Source organism: Rattus norvegicus, chromosome 1 (assembly GCF_036323735.1).
Source record: "Rattus norvegicus strain BN/NHsdMcwi chromosome 1, GRCr8, whole genome shotgun sequence".
Taxonomy (NCBI): domain Eukaryota; kingdom Metazoa; phylum Chordata; class Mammalia; order Rodentia; family Muridae; genus Rattus; species Rattus norvegicus.
In genome coordinates this window covers 55,178,734-55,195,287 of record NC_086019.1, presented here as the reverse complement: position 1 = coordinate 55,195,287, position 16,554 = coordinate 55,178,734, and the positions used below count along the sequence as shown (strand labels likewise).

Genomic DNA, 16,554 nt, shown 5'->3' with positions numbered 1-16,554 from the left:
TCAATAGCCCAGTTTTTAATTTAGTTGCCTGCTTTGTTGCTCTTGAGGGCTTTTAAAAAAAGGTCCTTTGTATATTCAGACATCAATCCTTCCTCAGATGTATGACTGGAAACCCCTTTCTCTCTTTGTAGGCTGCCTCTTCCGTTGATTATCGGTTTCCTTTGCAGTGTAGAAGCTTATTAATTCCAGGAAGTTCCACTTGCTATTTGCCGGTCCCATTTCCTGGGTGATCAGAATCCGACTCAGGAAGTCCTTGTATGAGTGTGTGACCTTAAATATACTCCCTATTCTTTCTTCCAGAAGTTTCGGATATAACACTGGGATGGTTGGTGCATTCGTGTGCAGGATGAGAGAGAAGGATCACTTTCCCAGTACCATTTATTATGGTGTCTTACCTCTAATGTGTATTTTTTTTTTTTTGGCATCTTTGCAAAAAGAGAAAAATCAGGTGGTTATAGGTGAGTAGAGTACTTATATCTAGGTCCTTGACTCCACTGATCAGTGTATCTGGTTTTGTGCCAGTGCCATATTGTTTTTACTACTATGACTTTGCAGTATAACTTGAGATTAATCATGCTGATGCCTCAAACAGTCTTTATTCTCTGGGATTTTTTGACTGCCTAGGGTTTTTCATGCTTCTGTATGAATTTTAAGATTGCCTTTTCAACTTCTGCGAGGAATTGCATTGGAATTTTTTATGAGGTTGCACTGAATTTGTAGATTGATTTTGGTAGATGGCCATGCTCGCAATATTAAACCTACCATGTGCATGAGAGGTCTCTCCATCTCCTAGTGTTTTCTTCTGATTCTTCACGGTTTCGTAGTTCTAATTCTATCGGTCTTTCGTTTTGTTTGTCTGTTTGCTTTGTATTATGAACGGGATCATTTCCCTGATTCCTTTCTCAGACTTTCTGTCATTGGTATTTAAGAAGGATGCTGGGTATCTTTATTTTGTAACCTATCACTTTACAGCAGTGTTTGTTAGCTCTAGGAGTTTCCTGGTGGAGCCTTTGGGGTCTATCGTGTATGAAATCCTAATATCTGAAAATAGGGATACTTTGAACCCGTCCTTTCATATTTATATTAACATTTGAAAAACAAATATCTAGTTGCTCAAACACCATTTGTTGAAAAGATTTTTCTCTTCCCAGCAAAATATCCGGACATCTGGGTAAAAATCAACTGACCTCAATGCCAGGGGTCTCTTTCTGTTCCACTCACTGAGGTGTTTATTTTCATGCAACAGCAAACTGTCTCAATTACTCAATCTCTACCATGGTCTTCACACGCTCAGCATGGCATCGCCTGCTTTACTCTTGCTTTGCGAAGTTGAGGCTACACTAAGTCCTTCCATGTAAGTTGAGGCGGCACCTTGACACACTCTCCGAGGAGAAACGCTACAGGTTTTACTTGTGTTACACTGGGTGTCGGTCTCTTTGAAAAGGCAGTGCCTTGACATGTGAGAATTCTCAACTTTGACTTGAGAATTAGAGCAGCTACCCCATTGCAGTCCTGCCAGCAGTAGATAAGACTACCCCACTCAGTCCCACCAGCAGTGGCTGAGGCTACCCCATTACAGTCCCACCAGCAGTGGCTGAGGGCAATCCTCGCCCTCTGACTCCCAGGACAGTTACTGGCTGTTGTTTGGTTGCTCTTATCCTCTCTGGCTGCCGTGAGGATGGAATCCTATCAATGCATCTTTCTGAGATTTCTTGGCCATTTTTCTTTCTTTTTTGGTTAATTTTCTGTTCAGATCCATAGCTTTATTTTCTAATCGGGTCATGTATTATTTTTATTACTTATTTCTAATAATATTTATTATATTATTTATATTTATAGCAATATTTATAATATTATATTATAAATTATTATTATTATTATTATTATTTAGTTCCTTATATATTCTGGATAGTAATTGTCTGTCAAGCATATAGCTGACAAAGTTTCTTTCCCCCTCTGTAGGTGTTCACTCAGCTGATTGTTTTCTTGGCTGCACAAAAGCTTTTTAGTATTTGAGGTTCCATTTGTCAATTACTGGCCTTCATCCCTGAGTGGATGGAGTCCAATTCAGAATGCCCTTTCCTTCACTTGTATCTTGTAGGGCGCTGCCTATGCTTGCTCTGACAGTCTGAGTGTTTCAGGTTTCAAGTTCTCCTTACCTTGTTGTGGTGATGGTGATGGCGGTTGGTGGCAGTGTGTGTGTGTGTGTGTGTGTGTGTGTGTGTGTGTGTGTGTGTGTGTGTGTGTGTATAAAACATGGCATGCATGTGGAAATCAGAGAACCACTCACAAGAATGTTTTAATATTTTCTTTCTACCGTTGGGCCCAAGGATCGGACTCAGGCAGTCAGGCTGAGGAAGTGCCTTTCCCCACTGACATGTTTGTCAGTCCATGAGCATTCTGTTTGAAGAATTTTTTCTTCCTGTCAGCAGTCTTTTGTAGTTTTCAGTATGCAAAGCTTGTACCTATTATATAATGTTTGTTGCTTAGTGTTGTCACTGGATGTTCTTATGTATTATTTTAAATTCAAATTTTTGTTATCTATATAAATATAACTGACTTTCCTATATTTGCCTTATATCCAGCAACATTGCTAAACTTCTTAGTCTCACTAAATTGTTCCAGCTTCCTTCCCTGGACAACCTCCCAGAGGTCATCTCAGATCTCCTATTCTTGCAATGGGACTTTCAGTGTCTTTACCCCAGGTATAGCAAGTTGCTGCATATCCTGCTACCTGCTTAAAAAAAAAAAAAAAAAAAAAAAAGACGGTAGTGTTTTCTGGTCCTCTTTCCACCTTTATTCATGGCCCACCAAGGGGTCACCATCAGCCTTACTGGGGGAAGTTTGGGGGAGGACAACTCCTAGCCTTTGCTAGGGGTAGCTGCCTTCCCTTCCTCAGCTCAGAAGGTACATGTGTGCAGGAACGCTGGCTTCCTGAGTCTCCCAGCAGTGGGCGGAGCTTGACTTCTGCCTCTCCTGTGGTCTCAAAATCCAGCAGTAGAGCAATGGCTGTTACCATTTCCTAACTGCAGACCCCTCAGGGACATCGGTGGGCTCTCCCTGATCTCACTCTGAGTGGCCATTTTTAATTTCCACAACCTCCAAGTAAGGTCCCTTTCCCCTTCATCCAAGAGATTCGGGCTTTGCCTCATATAAGAGAACATTTGGGAGCTGGATTTCCTCCTCTCTGCCTCATCCCTTTCTTCCACAGAGGGTCACTCTTTCAGGCCCTGCCTTTCCCCTGCTCCCTTGGCCATGCAGTCACAGCCAGTGGAGGAGATCTATACACCAGATCTGGGGACAAATGGAGATTCCTTTATTAAGGACTCTGAGGATCTAAGCCGGTGCATAGCCCATACTCAGCGGCAATCTTTGTATCCACCATGAGGATGCTCTGTCTGCCTCTATTGCGGCCACAACTGAACTCCCCACACCATGCAACCCTCACATTAGATAGCATCCTGGCTGTCTTGTTCCATTTAAAGGCTCAAGAAACACCATCCCCGGGGTTGGGGATTTAGCTCAGTGGTAGAGCGCTTGCCTAGGAAGCGCAAGGCCCTGGGTTCAGTCCCCAGCTCCGAAAAAAAGAACAAAAAAAAAAAAAAAAAAAAAAAAAGAAACACCATCCCCTTTTCAGATTACCCACATCTATTGCTGTTGTTAGCCATGTTCACTTACGACCTTTAATACCCTAAGCTAAACCAAAAAACCCTTCGTTGTTGTTGTTATTGTAGATTGCCATTTTCCTTTTACAAATAACCTATCAAAAATATCTGTCCTACAAAGTGAAAATAAAGTTCCCACAGATTAGTAAGCGGAGGCTCTCCTGATTAATAATTCAGTCAGTCAGTCTCCTTGGCAAATGCAGCATCCCTCCATGGCAATGCCTGAGTCACAGCTGAGAACCTCATTCTCTAGAAGTCTTAGCAGGTAGTCAGCAGCTGAAGCTGTCTGCTAAAATTACCGGTAGGAAATCAATATCTGTCCAACAGGGCTAAATATGTGTGTGATTGACTTCCTTAAGGAAGCACGGTAACACATTGAGAAGGAAGAATGGATTTTAACTTCCACAATGAAGTGCTTTGACCTTCCTGACACAAACACAAGGACCTAAGCTCAAATTTCCAACATCCATGTAAGAAGCTGGGTACAGCAGCATGTGCCCATAATACCACCACAGGGAAGGTGGACACAGGAAGACCCTGAGGTTTACTGGCCAAGCAGTCTAGCTGAATCAGTGAGTTCTAATAATGTAAAGAGCAACAGAAGAAGACAATCTCTGGATCCTACACACACATGCACACATGCACACATAGCACTTATACATAGATAAAACACTAATGCAACACTAATGGGATGCATAAAACATGATATCCCAATACTGCTGTGTGTCTGTAGGCCTGTGTGTGTCTGTGTATCTGTGTATGTGTGTGGCTGTGCTTGTGCAAGCACCCACACAAGTACCCACAAGTGAATAAGATGAAAGGCAGGGACGGAAAGAGGAAGGGGACAGACTTGGGGCTTGCGAGTTGAGAGGTGCAAAGGCATCAAACATTGTGCCTATGGGTACAGGAGACTTTTCACAGTTCCACACTGTTTGGAGAACACTCCCTTCTGTATGTGCCTGTAAATTTGAACTACGCACGTATGTGTGAGTTCCCAAACAGATTGTGACTCTGAAGGAAGCCACACCACACACTGCTGGCGATTCTGTCCCATGTGCTAACACAGACTCTGTCTCACATAAATACTCAGGAAATATTTGTAGAGTTGCCTGTCGAGTGGCCTGGAGCTCATTCATCTGCTGCTCTCTGGACCCGTGACTCATGCTCTGATGGACCACTCATCTAGAAGAGGCAGAAGGGAACCAAGGGAGCCGAAGCTCACCCACAGCTCCCCCTGAGAGAGCACTGAGCCACAAAGCCCTCTTTGGCAATGGTTGGCTCTTCTGGGCGTGCTTGGCACTTCGGGTGTTTTGATCTTGTATTCTGGGAAAAATGTGCTTTGCTGATTTCTTAGCAGTTGCTATGACTCACACCAATTGTAACGACTTCATCTCTGCATCGGCTGCAGGTGTACACCAGGGCCAACACCTAGCTGCAGGTGTACACCAGGGCCAACACCTAGCTGCAGGTGTACACCAGGGCCAACACCTAGCTGCAGGTGTACACCAGGGCCAACACCTAGCTGCAGGTGTACACCAGGGCCAACACCTAGCTGCAGGTGTACACCAGGGCCAACACCAAGCTGCAGGTGTACTCCAGGGCCAACACCTAGCTGCAGGTGTACTCCAGGGCCAACACCTAGCTGCAGGTGTACACCAGAGCTAACACCTAGCTGCAGGTGTACACCAGGGCCAACACCTAGCTGCAGGTGTACACCCAGACTTGGAATTTTCTAATGGCTTTTTTTGCATCTTATCAAAGCTAACATTATCATTGAAAATACATTTACATGCACACACATACACACACACATATACACACACACATTTACACACACACATACATGACCTCCCTGGCCATAATTTTTCAGATTATTCATTTGGTAATTCGGTAGCTTGCTTATGATGGAGAGAAAGAGATATAGTCCAAAACCTGGGTAAGAGGTTAATTTTCTAAAGCATCTCCCCTCTAAGGCTCTTCTGGAGTGTTTTATATACATAAACAAGAACTTAGGTTTATTATCATTGGTGTCATCATCATCACCACCACCACATCATCATCACCATCATTATCACCACCAGCACCATCATCATCATCATTTGAAGAAAAGAGTTAAAAATTGAGAGAACCCCTGTGTGAAAACTCAGCGTCTGGGTTGTACACAGCCTCATCTGAGAGGTGGGAGCTCTCCAGGACCAGCTCTGTGTTAGTCATGGCTCTCAGGGCACTGAACTCATGCAGGGTCTCAAAGGAACATGACCCCCTCCTGTAGTCAGCTCTTCTGTATACACTGTAGGAAAGATATGATGGGTTGGGCACAGGTCCCTCGTATAGACCTCTGCATCACAGGGCTACAAGCAGCACCAAGCTAAGGCCTGAGCAGAAGGAAGGTCTGAGGCCCTGTACGACTTGTGTCCCCTTTCCATTCAATGATAATCTGTTCCTCATACCAGGTACTAGCAAGTCAGAGAAAGCAGGCACTACGCTTTGACAAGGCCATGCCCATGGAGAATATGCTATCATGCAACTTCACCCACAAAACCACTGGACTGCAGTTGTGCCCCCTCCCCAGTCTGAGAGCCCTGGTTACTGGCTGCATGATCCCTCTGTGTTCATTCTGGGATTGTACAATGCCTAGCCTGCTATAAAAACAGAAAGATAGGGGTTGGGGATTTAGCTCAGTGGTAGAGCACTTGCCTAGCAAGCGCAAGGCCCTGGGTTCGGTCCCCAGCTCCGAAAAAAAGAAAAAAAAAAAAAAACAGAAAGATGACGATGTCAGGCTAAACAGGGTTGCAAGCCATCTATGTTTGCCCAGGGGACAGATGCCTGGAGACATATGTCATGGATGACAAGAGCTAAGGGCTCTGTGTTCTATGAATTCTTGCCCCAAAACTGTTATGTGCACTGTCAGTTTTTGCTGTAAATTAATAGATGGCCCCTAATCTTTGCCTCAATAAACATTTATGCTCCAAACAGACATTGTTACTTATGCATGCCCACAATTACTTAAACTGAGGGGCCAAGTCTCTTTTTTCCAGGAAGCACTGTGTGCTACCATTTTCTACAGTCGTTTACACAAGCACAGCTCTGAGTAACCGACATGGAACTGTAAGATTTGCAAACCCAGAGACTGGGGTGGTCACTGGAACTGACTGATCCTAGAGAACCCACAGACGCCTGAACAGACTGTGTAAGCTAATAAGCAGGACTTGAGAGTGTGCCTTATTAATCGCTCAAGCCTATTAACCATCTCTTTAAGCTGTAATCGCACCGCTCTTAATTGCTTTATTAGTTCCTAAGCTTCATTATTCATCTTGTCTCATTGCTATTCAAACCAGTCTCAGTTGTTTTTTTTTCCTTCTTAAGAAAAATCTCGCTGTTTATAGATTCCAGAGAGGGAGAGGTGAGGTGCTGTCTCCACACATGCCTGCACAGGGGCCTTTTTTGAGCCACTCACACTGGTGCAGGACCGTGTCCAGGGCCCTGATGATACCCTCAGGCCTGCTCTCTCCATCTGGTATCCTAGTGTCTCCTGCTCCAGTCTCCTGCCCACGAGCCAGTCACTGTACGAGACAGGGCTGTGCTTGGGAGCTCATCAGTGATCTGCCACAGACCCTGGTGACACCCTGAGAGGAGGCCATGAACCCGGCTCCAAGATCTCCCCCAGCCTCCGAACTGGTGCTGACTGCCTCAGCTTCCTCTCCGTCTCTGGGCAGCTGTCTTCTGCCCAGCAGAGTCCTGCCCGGGGAGTGTTCCTGCAGCTCTCTCCTACAGACTGAAGCCACCCACTCACTACAGACACTTCCTGTGCTGCCAGCAAAGGTGGGGGAGGGGAAACGCCGCCGCTGCAGTCACAAGAAGGAATGTGAAATCTCAGAACGTTATCACAGTTTCCTTGGATCTAAAGTCGTCAAGACAGGAAACTGTTCTTTAGGATGATTGAGGAGCACAGCCCCGGAACCTCAGCCCTTCTAAACCACGCTCGTCGACAGTGCTCTAGCATTTTCACATCAACTGAAAGCTTGCCTATAAACCATATGAGCAACTGGCAACACCGGCGCCTGAAGCTGACAAACTGCACTGGAACCCGATGTGGTGTGGCGCTTAGAAGACATAGAAAGCATCTATACCCAAGTGTTCCCCAAGGCCAGCTCTCCCCACTCCACTGTTCCACCTGACCCTCCTCCCTGTCTATGGCCCAGGAGGAACTGACTGGCAAAGGGACAGTGCCCTCCATGGCTCCGTCCCTGATGTCCCATCTCCCACATGGACAGATAAGGGCAAGGTCTCTGAATGGATGTCACTGTGGGATGTCACTTAAAGCAATGGCTGAAAGATGCTTCCCAGGCAATGAGGAGACAGTTGCCCCTGGACCACGGACAAATAAATGTGTTCAGTTAACCCTGAAGGGCAAAGCCCATGCAGTCAGTGGGGACCCCCTTAGACCCTCGACTCTGCACAGCAATTTCTCAGACATGAAAACATGTGTTTCCTGCATCCATCTTTAAGTTCTCTGGCCCACCATAACTTTCCAGCACCCCGGCTTGCTCACAACACAATCTTCAAAAGGAACTAAGAGAGCCTCCGAGTTACACCGAGTTACACCGCAGGCTCCTTCTCAAATCTGTTGCATCTGCTTCCTTCTGAGACAGCAATCTGCCCTAAGCTGAGCTCCTGGAATACACCCTCGGGGAAGCACTCGCAGAGAACCTGCTGGCTCCTTGCTATTGTTTAGAAAACAATAGATATGTGCTTTGTGTGGACCAAATGGAATCGGAGTAAGTCTTCCCTCCTAGGAATTAAAACACAAACTCCCCACGAGGAACCCACTCTCCCTAGAAAGGACAGTGGTGAAGGCAAACCATGTTGTGTTAACTCTCGAACTCAGGCGCAGGCTTCTTGACCTATTTCTACTCTTTATGTTGGAACTTCCCTGGGGTTCCTTTTGGGCAGAGCCGTGGCACCAGACACAGCTAGACAAAGATTCCACAGGGAGATATTTAGACATAAAATATCCAACATCTTCTCTATTTTAAAAGGCAAGAAAAGGTCTTCATTTTCAAAAGCCACCTGGGGCAAGGGAGTTGGCCTGGCCCTTGAGGGTGCACACTGCTCTTAGAAGCACAGTTAGCACTCCAGCACTCTGGGTAGCTCACTGCCTGTAACTCCACCTCCAAAGAATCTGAAGCCCTCTGGCCTCTGGCCTCTGAGAAAACTTTACTTGCATGAACAAACCCCCACACAGACACACGTGCACACACGCTATTAAAAAATAAAATGAAGGCCAGGAGTGGTAGGGCACACCTTCCACCCACCACTTGGGAGATAGAAGCAGGCAGATCTCTATAAATCTGAGACCAGCCTGGACTACACCTGAGTTCCAAGGCTACATAGTGAGACACTATCTCAAAAACAAAACAAAACAAAACAAAACAAAAAAAACCTTTTTTTTTTTGAAGCAGCCACCTGTATTAAAGTCATGGAACTGTGCGATGTCCCTCCTCCAGCATTCTCTAGAACAAGCATGGTGCTTCACCTGCAGTTATGATTTGAATGATTATTTCTTCCTAAGTAAGATAACTTTTTACTGTCAGCTGTTTACTGGCAAAGGTGACACTTTTGGGACAGCTTGTGGCCATCAAATTTCCCTACTTAAATCCCTTACTTTAGAAAACCTTACAGTTTGTCCTCTCAAGACCAAGAAGGATGGGTAGAGAATTACTTGATTCAGGCAAACAGAAGCCAACCAGAGAGAACATTCAAATGCAGCACTCTGCGGGAACAATGGGAAAGCTACGTGCTGCTTTCCAGTGGCATCTATCAGCATCATTAAGCAATCAGGTGACTTCTCCAGTCACTCTAGTCCTGCCTGAGAGCCAGCATTATGATCCTGCAAATACCCCTAAGTTGGGTTTGGAGTTCTCCTTTATTTACTAAAGACTTGAAAATTCTAATTTCCTAACATCTTAGTCAAGGTGAACTACCAAGAAATAATTTCTACTACCCCACAGTCCACTCCCCCAAACAACTATTGCGATATTTGTAGATTCGTGTCTAGATTCCCATAAGAAGCACTGAGGGTCAGTGTGTTGTGCGTGTGTGTGTGTGTGTGTGTGTGTGTGTGTGTGTGTGTGTGTGTCACATAGCTATAATCCAAGCTCTAAGGAACCTCAGAACTAGAGAACAGGATCTGTCATTCAAGAGCCACTGAGCTGCTGCTCTTTCGTTAACAGCTCAAATGAGCTAACTCATTCTGATGCCCAATCTTACTGCTCCTCATGAGGTTGCAAAATGAGCAGTCAGCCTCACCTACACTGACAGCGCCACGGAATCTGTCTCCAGAAGCCAACCCCCTTCCTTTCTCTAATGCACGGTGACATCCCAGAAAGAACGCTCACACTTGCCCCTGCCAAGCAGGCTGAAGTGGGTCACCTCACCCTTGCCTTCTGCACTATGTGAATACACTGAAGGTTCCCGGTGCATGGCTCTCACCAGAATGCAGCAAGGCAGTGTTAAAGTGAGGTCTGATGAGTCTTGGGGGCCCCGAAACTTGGCAAAGGTCCAGTCAAATGAGCATCTTTCAGGAAAGTACCTAGTTCATGCTTCGTTAACCTCTGCTTTTGTGGCCCACTATCCAGAGAAAGCCAAGGTTCACAGCCAAACTGGTATTTTATCCAAACTCAGTCATGTCTCTTCAAAGCTCTGGAGAGAGCTGAGCTCCAAAACACTGAGACAGAGGGGAAGGAGGTGAGGCAGATTAATGACATTTTCCTAACTGACCAGTAGGCTGCTTCATGGGATTCTGAGACCTGGGGACACCAGGCAGACATTTGAGCTGGCATGTGTAGCTTAGGATACAGCAAAGACGATTCTCATCTGTGAGCAGGGCTAGCAATGCCCAACAATGCAGTTCTCCTATGACAGAGCTGTGGACTCGGCACCTTCTGCGGCTCCCAGTGGCCCTAGATGAGCACATCCTTCCATAGTTGCACCCACTGTTGGAAGAATTTCTTTTCTAAGTGTCGGATAGAAAGTTGCTTATCTCGAATTCTTTTGCTATATCTTCAACTCAGCTTTGGAATTAAGCCCCTACTGTCCAAGGTCTTTCTGGCAGATACACTCTTATACAAACTCACCCTCTATGTCACCAGTGTTTGCTGGGACACTGTCACTGTGTCTAAGCCAGGGCCCATCTGCCTGGCTGGATAGCAGGCTCCTAGGAAGCATGGAAGCCGGAGGGTACACAGATGGAAAAGCCTGTGGTCTTCTTGCTTTCAGGGTTCCATTTCACCGCAGCGTCCAGAGATGCCCCACGCCTCTTCTTTGCTTCCGGTCTCATTTCCTGCCCCACTCTTCACTGACCTCGGCACTGCCCCCTCAACTCTCCTGTTTGGACCCTCATCTTCTCCCACACCTCCGAAGAGGAAATTCCCACAGAAGAATCCACCTGCCAGGATCCCGGGATCCCGGGGCTTGCTTGCACACTCACAAAACCTTCTAAGAGCCGTGCTAATAACTCCCAGCAGGCAGGCTCATTCCCTGTATCTCTGCCAGTATTTCCGCACCTGTCTTAATGGTCAAGAGCAAGCCACTGCTCTCCCAAAGCCAAGGCTCCCCTGGCTTATGTTTGTCCTTCCTAGGTCAAACTGTTTCTTTTGAGGGACACACTGACATACTACTCACACAATACAAGCATGTGCAGATAGACACACGTCTCACTAAAATGACTGCTCGTGGCTTATTACTTTCAACTTTCAGGTTTCCCTCTGGTCTACCTTCCAGGTCCAATCTCCCACAAATAACCAGATTATTTAAAAAAAGAAAAAAGATAATAGTTACTTCTTCTGTGGTATCTTCTGGGGTCGGCTCTATGTCCAGGCTGAGTTCCTCTTCGGTGGTCTGACAACAAAGACACAGGGTAATATGGTTAGCATCTCAAGATTTGTGTCAATGGTTTCATATGTGTGTAACCGGAACCAGTAAAACTAGCTTGGTAGGTGGTGTGGTCTGCACCATGGCTCCCTCACACCTGTACCTCTACTTGTGGAATGCTTTGTCCTAGAGACCAGCGTTTTACATACAGACGATGGGCATGCATATCTAAAGTCACCAACTGCTGAACCAATGAAGAGTCTGTAACTTCCAGGACAATCCAAAGAAGACATTTACACAGCCTTCAGCCAGCAAGAGGCAGGAGACATAAGCTTCCACGGTGCTCAAACATCAGTATGGTAAGGATGCACACAGATAGACAGTAGGGACATCTGTGATTATTCCTAGTTGAACGGAACAAATCTCTGGTTAATTCTGGAATAGGAAATTGGATATTGGTTTGTTGTTTTAAAGATTATCTTGTATAAATCCTGGCAGCCAGGAATTTGATATATAAACATGTCTGGTCTTGTGGCAGTCTTCCTACCCTTGCCTTCTGGGTTTCGGGATGACAGGTGTATAGGCCACCAAGCCCAACTGGGAATTAATAAGAGATAGTAAATCTCTGGGCTCACAAAGGCATCAAACGGCTTCTCTGTAGCCTGGGGCTTAAGCAGGAATGACCCAGCTGCATGTGCACTGACTATGCCATGGCATGGAGAACTGCTCAGGTGGCTTCAGTCTCCTCACACGGGACATCAGAAGGTGACAACCCCTACCACCTTGAGATTCTGGGAGAACTCAGTGAAACTCCCCACCTATCACCAGCTCTAGTGGGCTCTGATACTCCAGTTTAGCTGCTGACAGCCACACTAGGTTAGAAACCACACTAGCTTGGCTCTGAGTCACCAGGGAACCATGGTGGATGTATACTGTTTTGAAAACCAGGACTTTGCTTTCTCCAATATACTGCGACATCCCGGAAAACTAGTACTGGCTCCTACAAAAATAAGGTTAAAATGAGTCAGCTAAGCCTCACAGGTGACTTCACACACTGGCTCTCGTGTCACCCCTTGTCTCCAAAGCATGGCTGTGGCTGGTGAAACCCTGCTGAGACCAGGTACCCCAGAGTCCTGCTTCTGGTGCTTACCTCTAGCTGGTGAGTGGTGAGTACAACTCACAGAACACCACAGCTTCCCCTCCAAACTAAATTCTTCAGGGCTTCTCTGGAATCTCAAGGTTTCTTTTCTTTCTTTCTTTCTTTCTTTCTTTCTTTCTTTCTTTCTTTCTTTCTTTCTTTTTTTTTTTTTTTCCCCCCCGGAGCTGGGGACCGAACCCAGGGCCTTGTGGTTGCTAGGCAAGTGCTCTACCACTGAGCTAAATCCCCAACCCGAATCTCCAGTTTTTGTGTATATGAGTACATAGTAGCTGTCTTCAGACCAGAAAAGGGCATCAGATCTCATTACAGATGGTTCTGGGCCACCATGTGGTTGCTGGGATTTGAACTCAGGACCTCTGGAAGAGCAGTCAGTGCTCTTAACCACTGAGCCACCTCTCCAGCTCCTCCAGTTTTTAATTAGCCTGTTTTCTTACCCTATTCATGGATAAAACACCATCCAAAATATCCCAAACCAATCCACAGCACCACAATTAGTCTCCTTACAGTCAATGGGTTTCTTGTTTTACATGCTAGACTGATGATGGGTTTTATAAAGAATGTAACCTGTTCTACTTCAGTGGGCCTCAGGTCCTAGGTTTCATAGGACGTGGACAAGAAAACATTTGGGGAGGAGAGCAAAGTGTAGTAATGTTAGCCTAAAAGAAGAATCCAGAAACCCTGATTTCTAGCCAGTGTGTTGAATGTGTTCCTCAGACATTCCCATCCGTGCAAGGAAATCAGACACTACATGTGTTTCACCCACCTCCACCCACCCTCTTGATCTATGAGTTAATTTTAGTACCATAGGTCATAAAACCTGGGTGAAATAAGACAATACGGTCAGCTTCAATGTACTGTGACCGGAGAACTTCACACTTGACAGGAAGGTTCCTTAAGAGCTGGAATCATTCTACTTGCAGTATTTCAGTTGTGATCCTTTTGTGGAAAGAACTCTAGTTTTTCTTGGTTTCAGATGACTGATAATTTAATGCCCATCCTAACTCTGTGTGCTCCAAGTTTGCTATTCTGAAAAACTAACCCAGAAAGCCTGAGGAAAGGTCTTCTTTCAAGACTATTTAGTGCATCTGGATCTTCTCATGGTATCAGACAGATTAATCACAGAAACTACAGTCTCTCCTGCTGGGCAGCGGGACAGTGCGGGCGTCATCACTTCTGCTTCAACATTTTGGATTTGCACGTTTTCTTGGGTCACGACCTATTTTTATAGTAAAATTCATCTGCCTCTCTGGCTAGTCTATTTCTCATCAACTTCAGAAATATTTCAAACACAAGCTGCTCTCAGGAGTCTCTGTCCTGGTGATAGTGCCAGACCCAGAATTCCAGCAGCACCCAACGTCTCCAGCATGCTTGCCTGTCCCTATCAGCCAGTTCTCCTGAAAAGAGCTCTGTGTTCAAGAAGCCAAGCAGCTGAATATCAGAGCACAAACCATGGGGTCAGCTACAGGAGACTAGGATGTCTGCCTTCATCATTGGCTCTTGCATTAGGCAGATCTTTAGAAGAATCAAATACCTTTCAAGAAAAGAGTTGTTGGCTGGGGAAGGAGTGATTTTGCCTTCAACTCCAAGGCTGGTGCTTAGACTCAAGTACCAGTGGAGTAAACAGCAGTGGCTGTGCCAAGTGTCACCCTCACTCACCACGGGAACAGCCTTGCACCAACACCCAGACTGCTCTAGCTACAAGATGTGCCACACATTCTGTGAAAGGCTCTTCTCCTGTGTAACACCAACACCCATTCCAAGCACTTAAAACAATCTACACTTTATTTAGTCTATGTCTTTTTGTCTGTCAGTCTCTTTCTGTCTCTGTGTGTCTGGCTGCCTCTGTCTGTGTGTGTGTATGTGTGTGTGTGTGTGTATGTGTGTGTGTGTGTGTGTGTGTGTGTGTGTGTGTGTGTGTAGGTCAGAGGGCAACTTTCAGGGGTCAGTTCTTTCCTATGACCTGAGTTTAGGGACTCAGGACATCAGGCTTATAGGCAAGCACATTAATCCACCCGCAAGCCCAATTCCCCGTGTTTTTATGAGAGTCTGCCTGCTTAGAAAGCCTTCAATGTAAAATACCAAATAATCTGTCTTCTAAGACAGAACCCTTCATTTGGTGAAAAGATTTACTTATGTGAATGTCTCCATGTCGTGAAATGCAAAACGGTCAGCATGAAATTCATCGATGCAGTCAGTGTTGGACCTTGGGTTGTGAAATTTAGGAGCCTATAAAGATTAGCCATTTCATTTCAGTTTCAGCTGCTCTTGACACAACACAGGTATATCTCAAGAGGCGGTCAGTCTTAACAACTTCGGAAAACTTTCTTCTCAGAAATATGTCTGGTCCTCATGAAGAGCCCAAATGGAGCAAATGGGACTCCAGACAACAGAGGCATCCATCGCCCCAGGACAAGAGCAGCAGCATCCTCCTCACTGTAGCCCCGGCACCGAGACGCCAAGGTTTCCTCGCCTCTCCTTTCTAGTGACTCCCATATTCACACACATGGCCATTATGACATGGCTCTCTCTGTCTCCTGTTCCATCTAGTACAGCTAGTTGGTCTCTGCGGCAAATGGGGATCTAGACCATGAGCCACTTGTTGAAAGCAAAGCAAACTGGTGCCAACTAGTTGACAAACGGAGTACTTCAGGGCACAAGACACGCTACAGGAAGCATGCTGAAGGGTGGCGGTGGGCAACAACGCTTGTCTCCTGTTCCTTTCACGCATGCACTAATACCACACGCTGTCATGGGCACACAAACGGAAATGTTTATGTGGCCACATATGTGAAACCTGTATGCAGAACGTCCACACCTCTACCATGCCAACAGCCCCTGGATAATTGTGTGGTTTTTTTTTTTTTTTTTTTTTTTTCCTCACCGAGCAGAGCCCATTTGCTACAGTCCAGAGGGCACCGGGAGAAAGCGCGAGCGTCCCTCCTCTGCACTCACCTCTATCTCCATGGGTTCCACCTCGATCTTCTTCCATAGTTCCAGCAACTGTGCAATGGGCATTTTTTTTTTAACTTTCCCTTTCTTCCAATCAAGTGTTGATAGTAAGAAAGTAAATAAGCAGCCAAAGAATCGACCCGATGGGATGTCAGGGGCTGGGGCAGCACGCAAGGCTGGAGCAGAGAATGGGAAAGACGCGCTGGACAATCTCCGCTGCTGGAAAGGGTCCTGAGGTCTTCAGTGCGGCTGCTCAGCAGGCTCAGCAGGCTGCAGCGAGGCAAGGAGACTGCAGCTGCCTCTGGGTGTCGTGCCTGCTTGTCTGACAGAGTAAAGCTTTGCTCGCAGCCTCCAAGTGCTTCCCTGCCTCCCAGTTACGTTGCCACTCCGCTCCCGCCCCTCACTATTTTACCTTAATTGGCTCTAAATGAGGGTGAAAGTTGAGTCTGAGGATGCTGCTGCCATAGAAACTGCTTAGCAACCACCGAGGGCCAGGGAGGGAGAAGGAGGACTGGAGCTCAGGCTCTGCCCTTCCCCTCCCCACCTCTGCGACACTGCCTGGGACGCTATGCCACCACCCCTGCCAGGAGTTTTGCCGAAGCCGAAGCCGTATACCAGAAGCTGCAGAGACACCCCTCAACATTAGGGTTTCAGATACCCGCGTTGGGGGTTGCGCTGATGCCTGAGGTAGCTTGGTGCAGCGGCTCCCTGCTGTCCCCAACCAACCACCTTGTTCAGGCATTGGGCTGGTGACAGCCAGGAGAAAGAAGTGCCCACAAAGGCTGAAGGGACCTGGTGGGATGGTACCTCAGGATCCAATCTTTGACCTCACTTTTCCTGCTCTAACCAGGAAGATAGGACCAGCAGCAGAAACATTATGGCATCCCTTTCCTCTCTGCAGGAAGAGAG

General features: G+C 46.5%; 1 protein-coding gene across 1 annotated transcript in view; it reads right to left on the bottom strand.

Annotated features, from left to right (window-relative positions):
* The window catches only part of Rps6ka2 (ribosomal protein S6 kinase A2), a 275,284-nt gene extending 258,984 nt beyond the window's left edge, over positions 1–16,300 (bottom strand). The window contains exons 1-2 of the mRNA XM_039078975.2: positions 15,649–16,300; positions 11,505–11,564 (exon numbers count right to left, since the gene is read on the bottom strand). Coding sequence (XP_038934903.1) covers positions 11,505–11,564; positions 15,649–15,711 — 123 coding nt within the window. The 5' untranslated portion in view covers positions 15,712–16,300. The remainder of the gene's footprint in view (positions 1–11,504; positions 11,565–15,648) is intronic.
* Between the last annotated feature and the right edge of the window lie 254 nt (positions 16,301–16,554).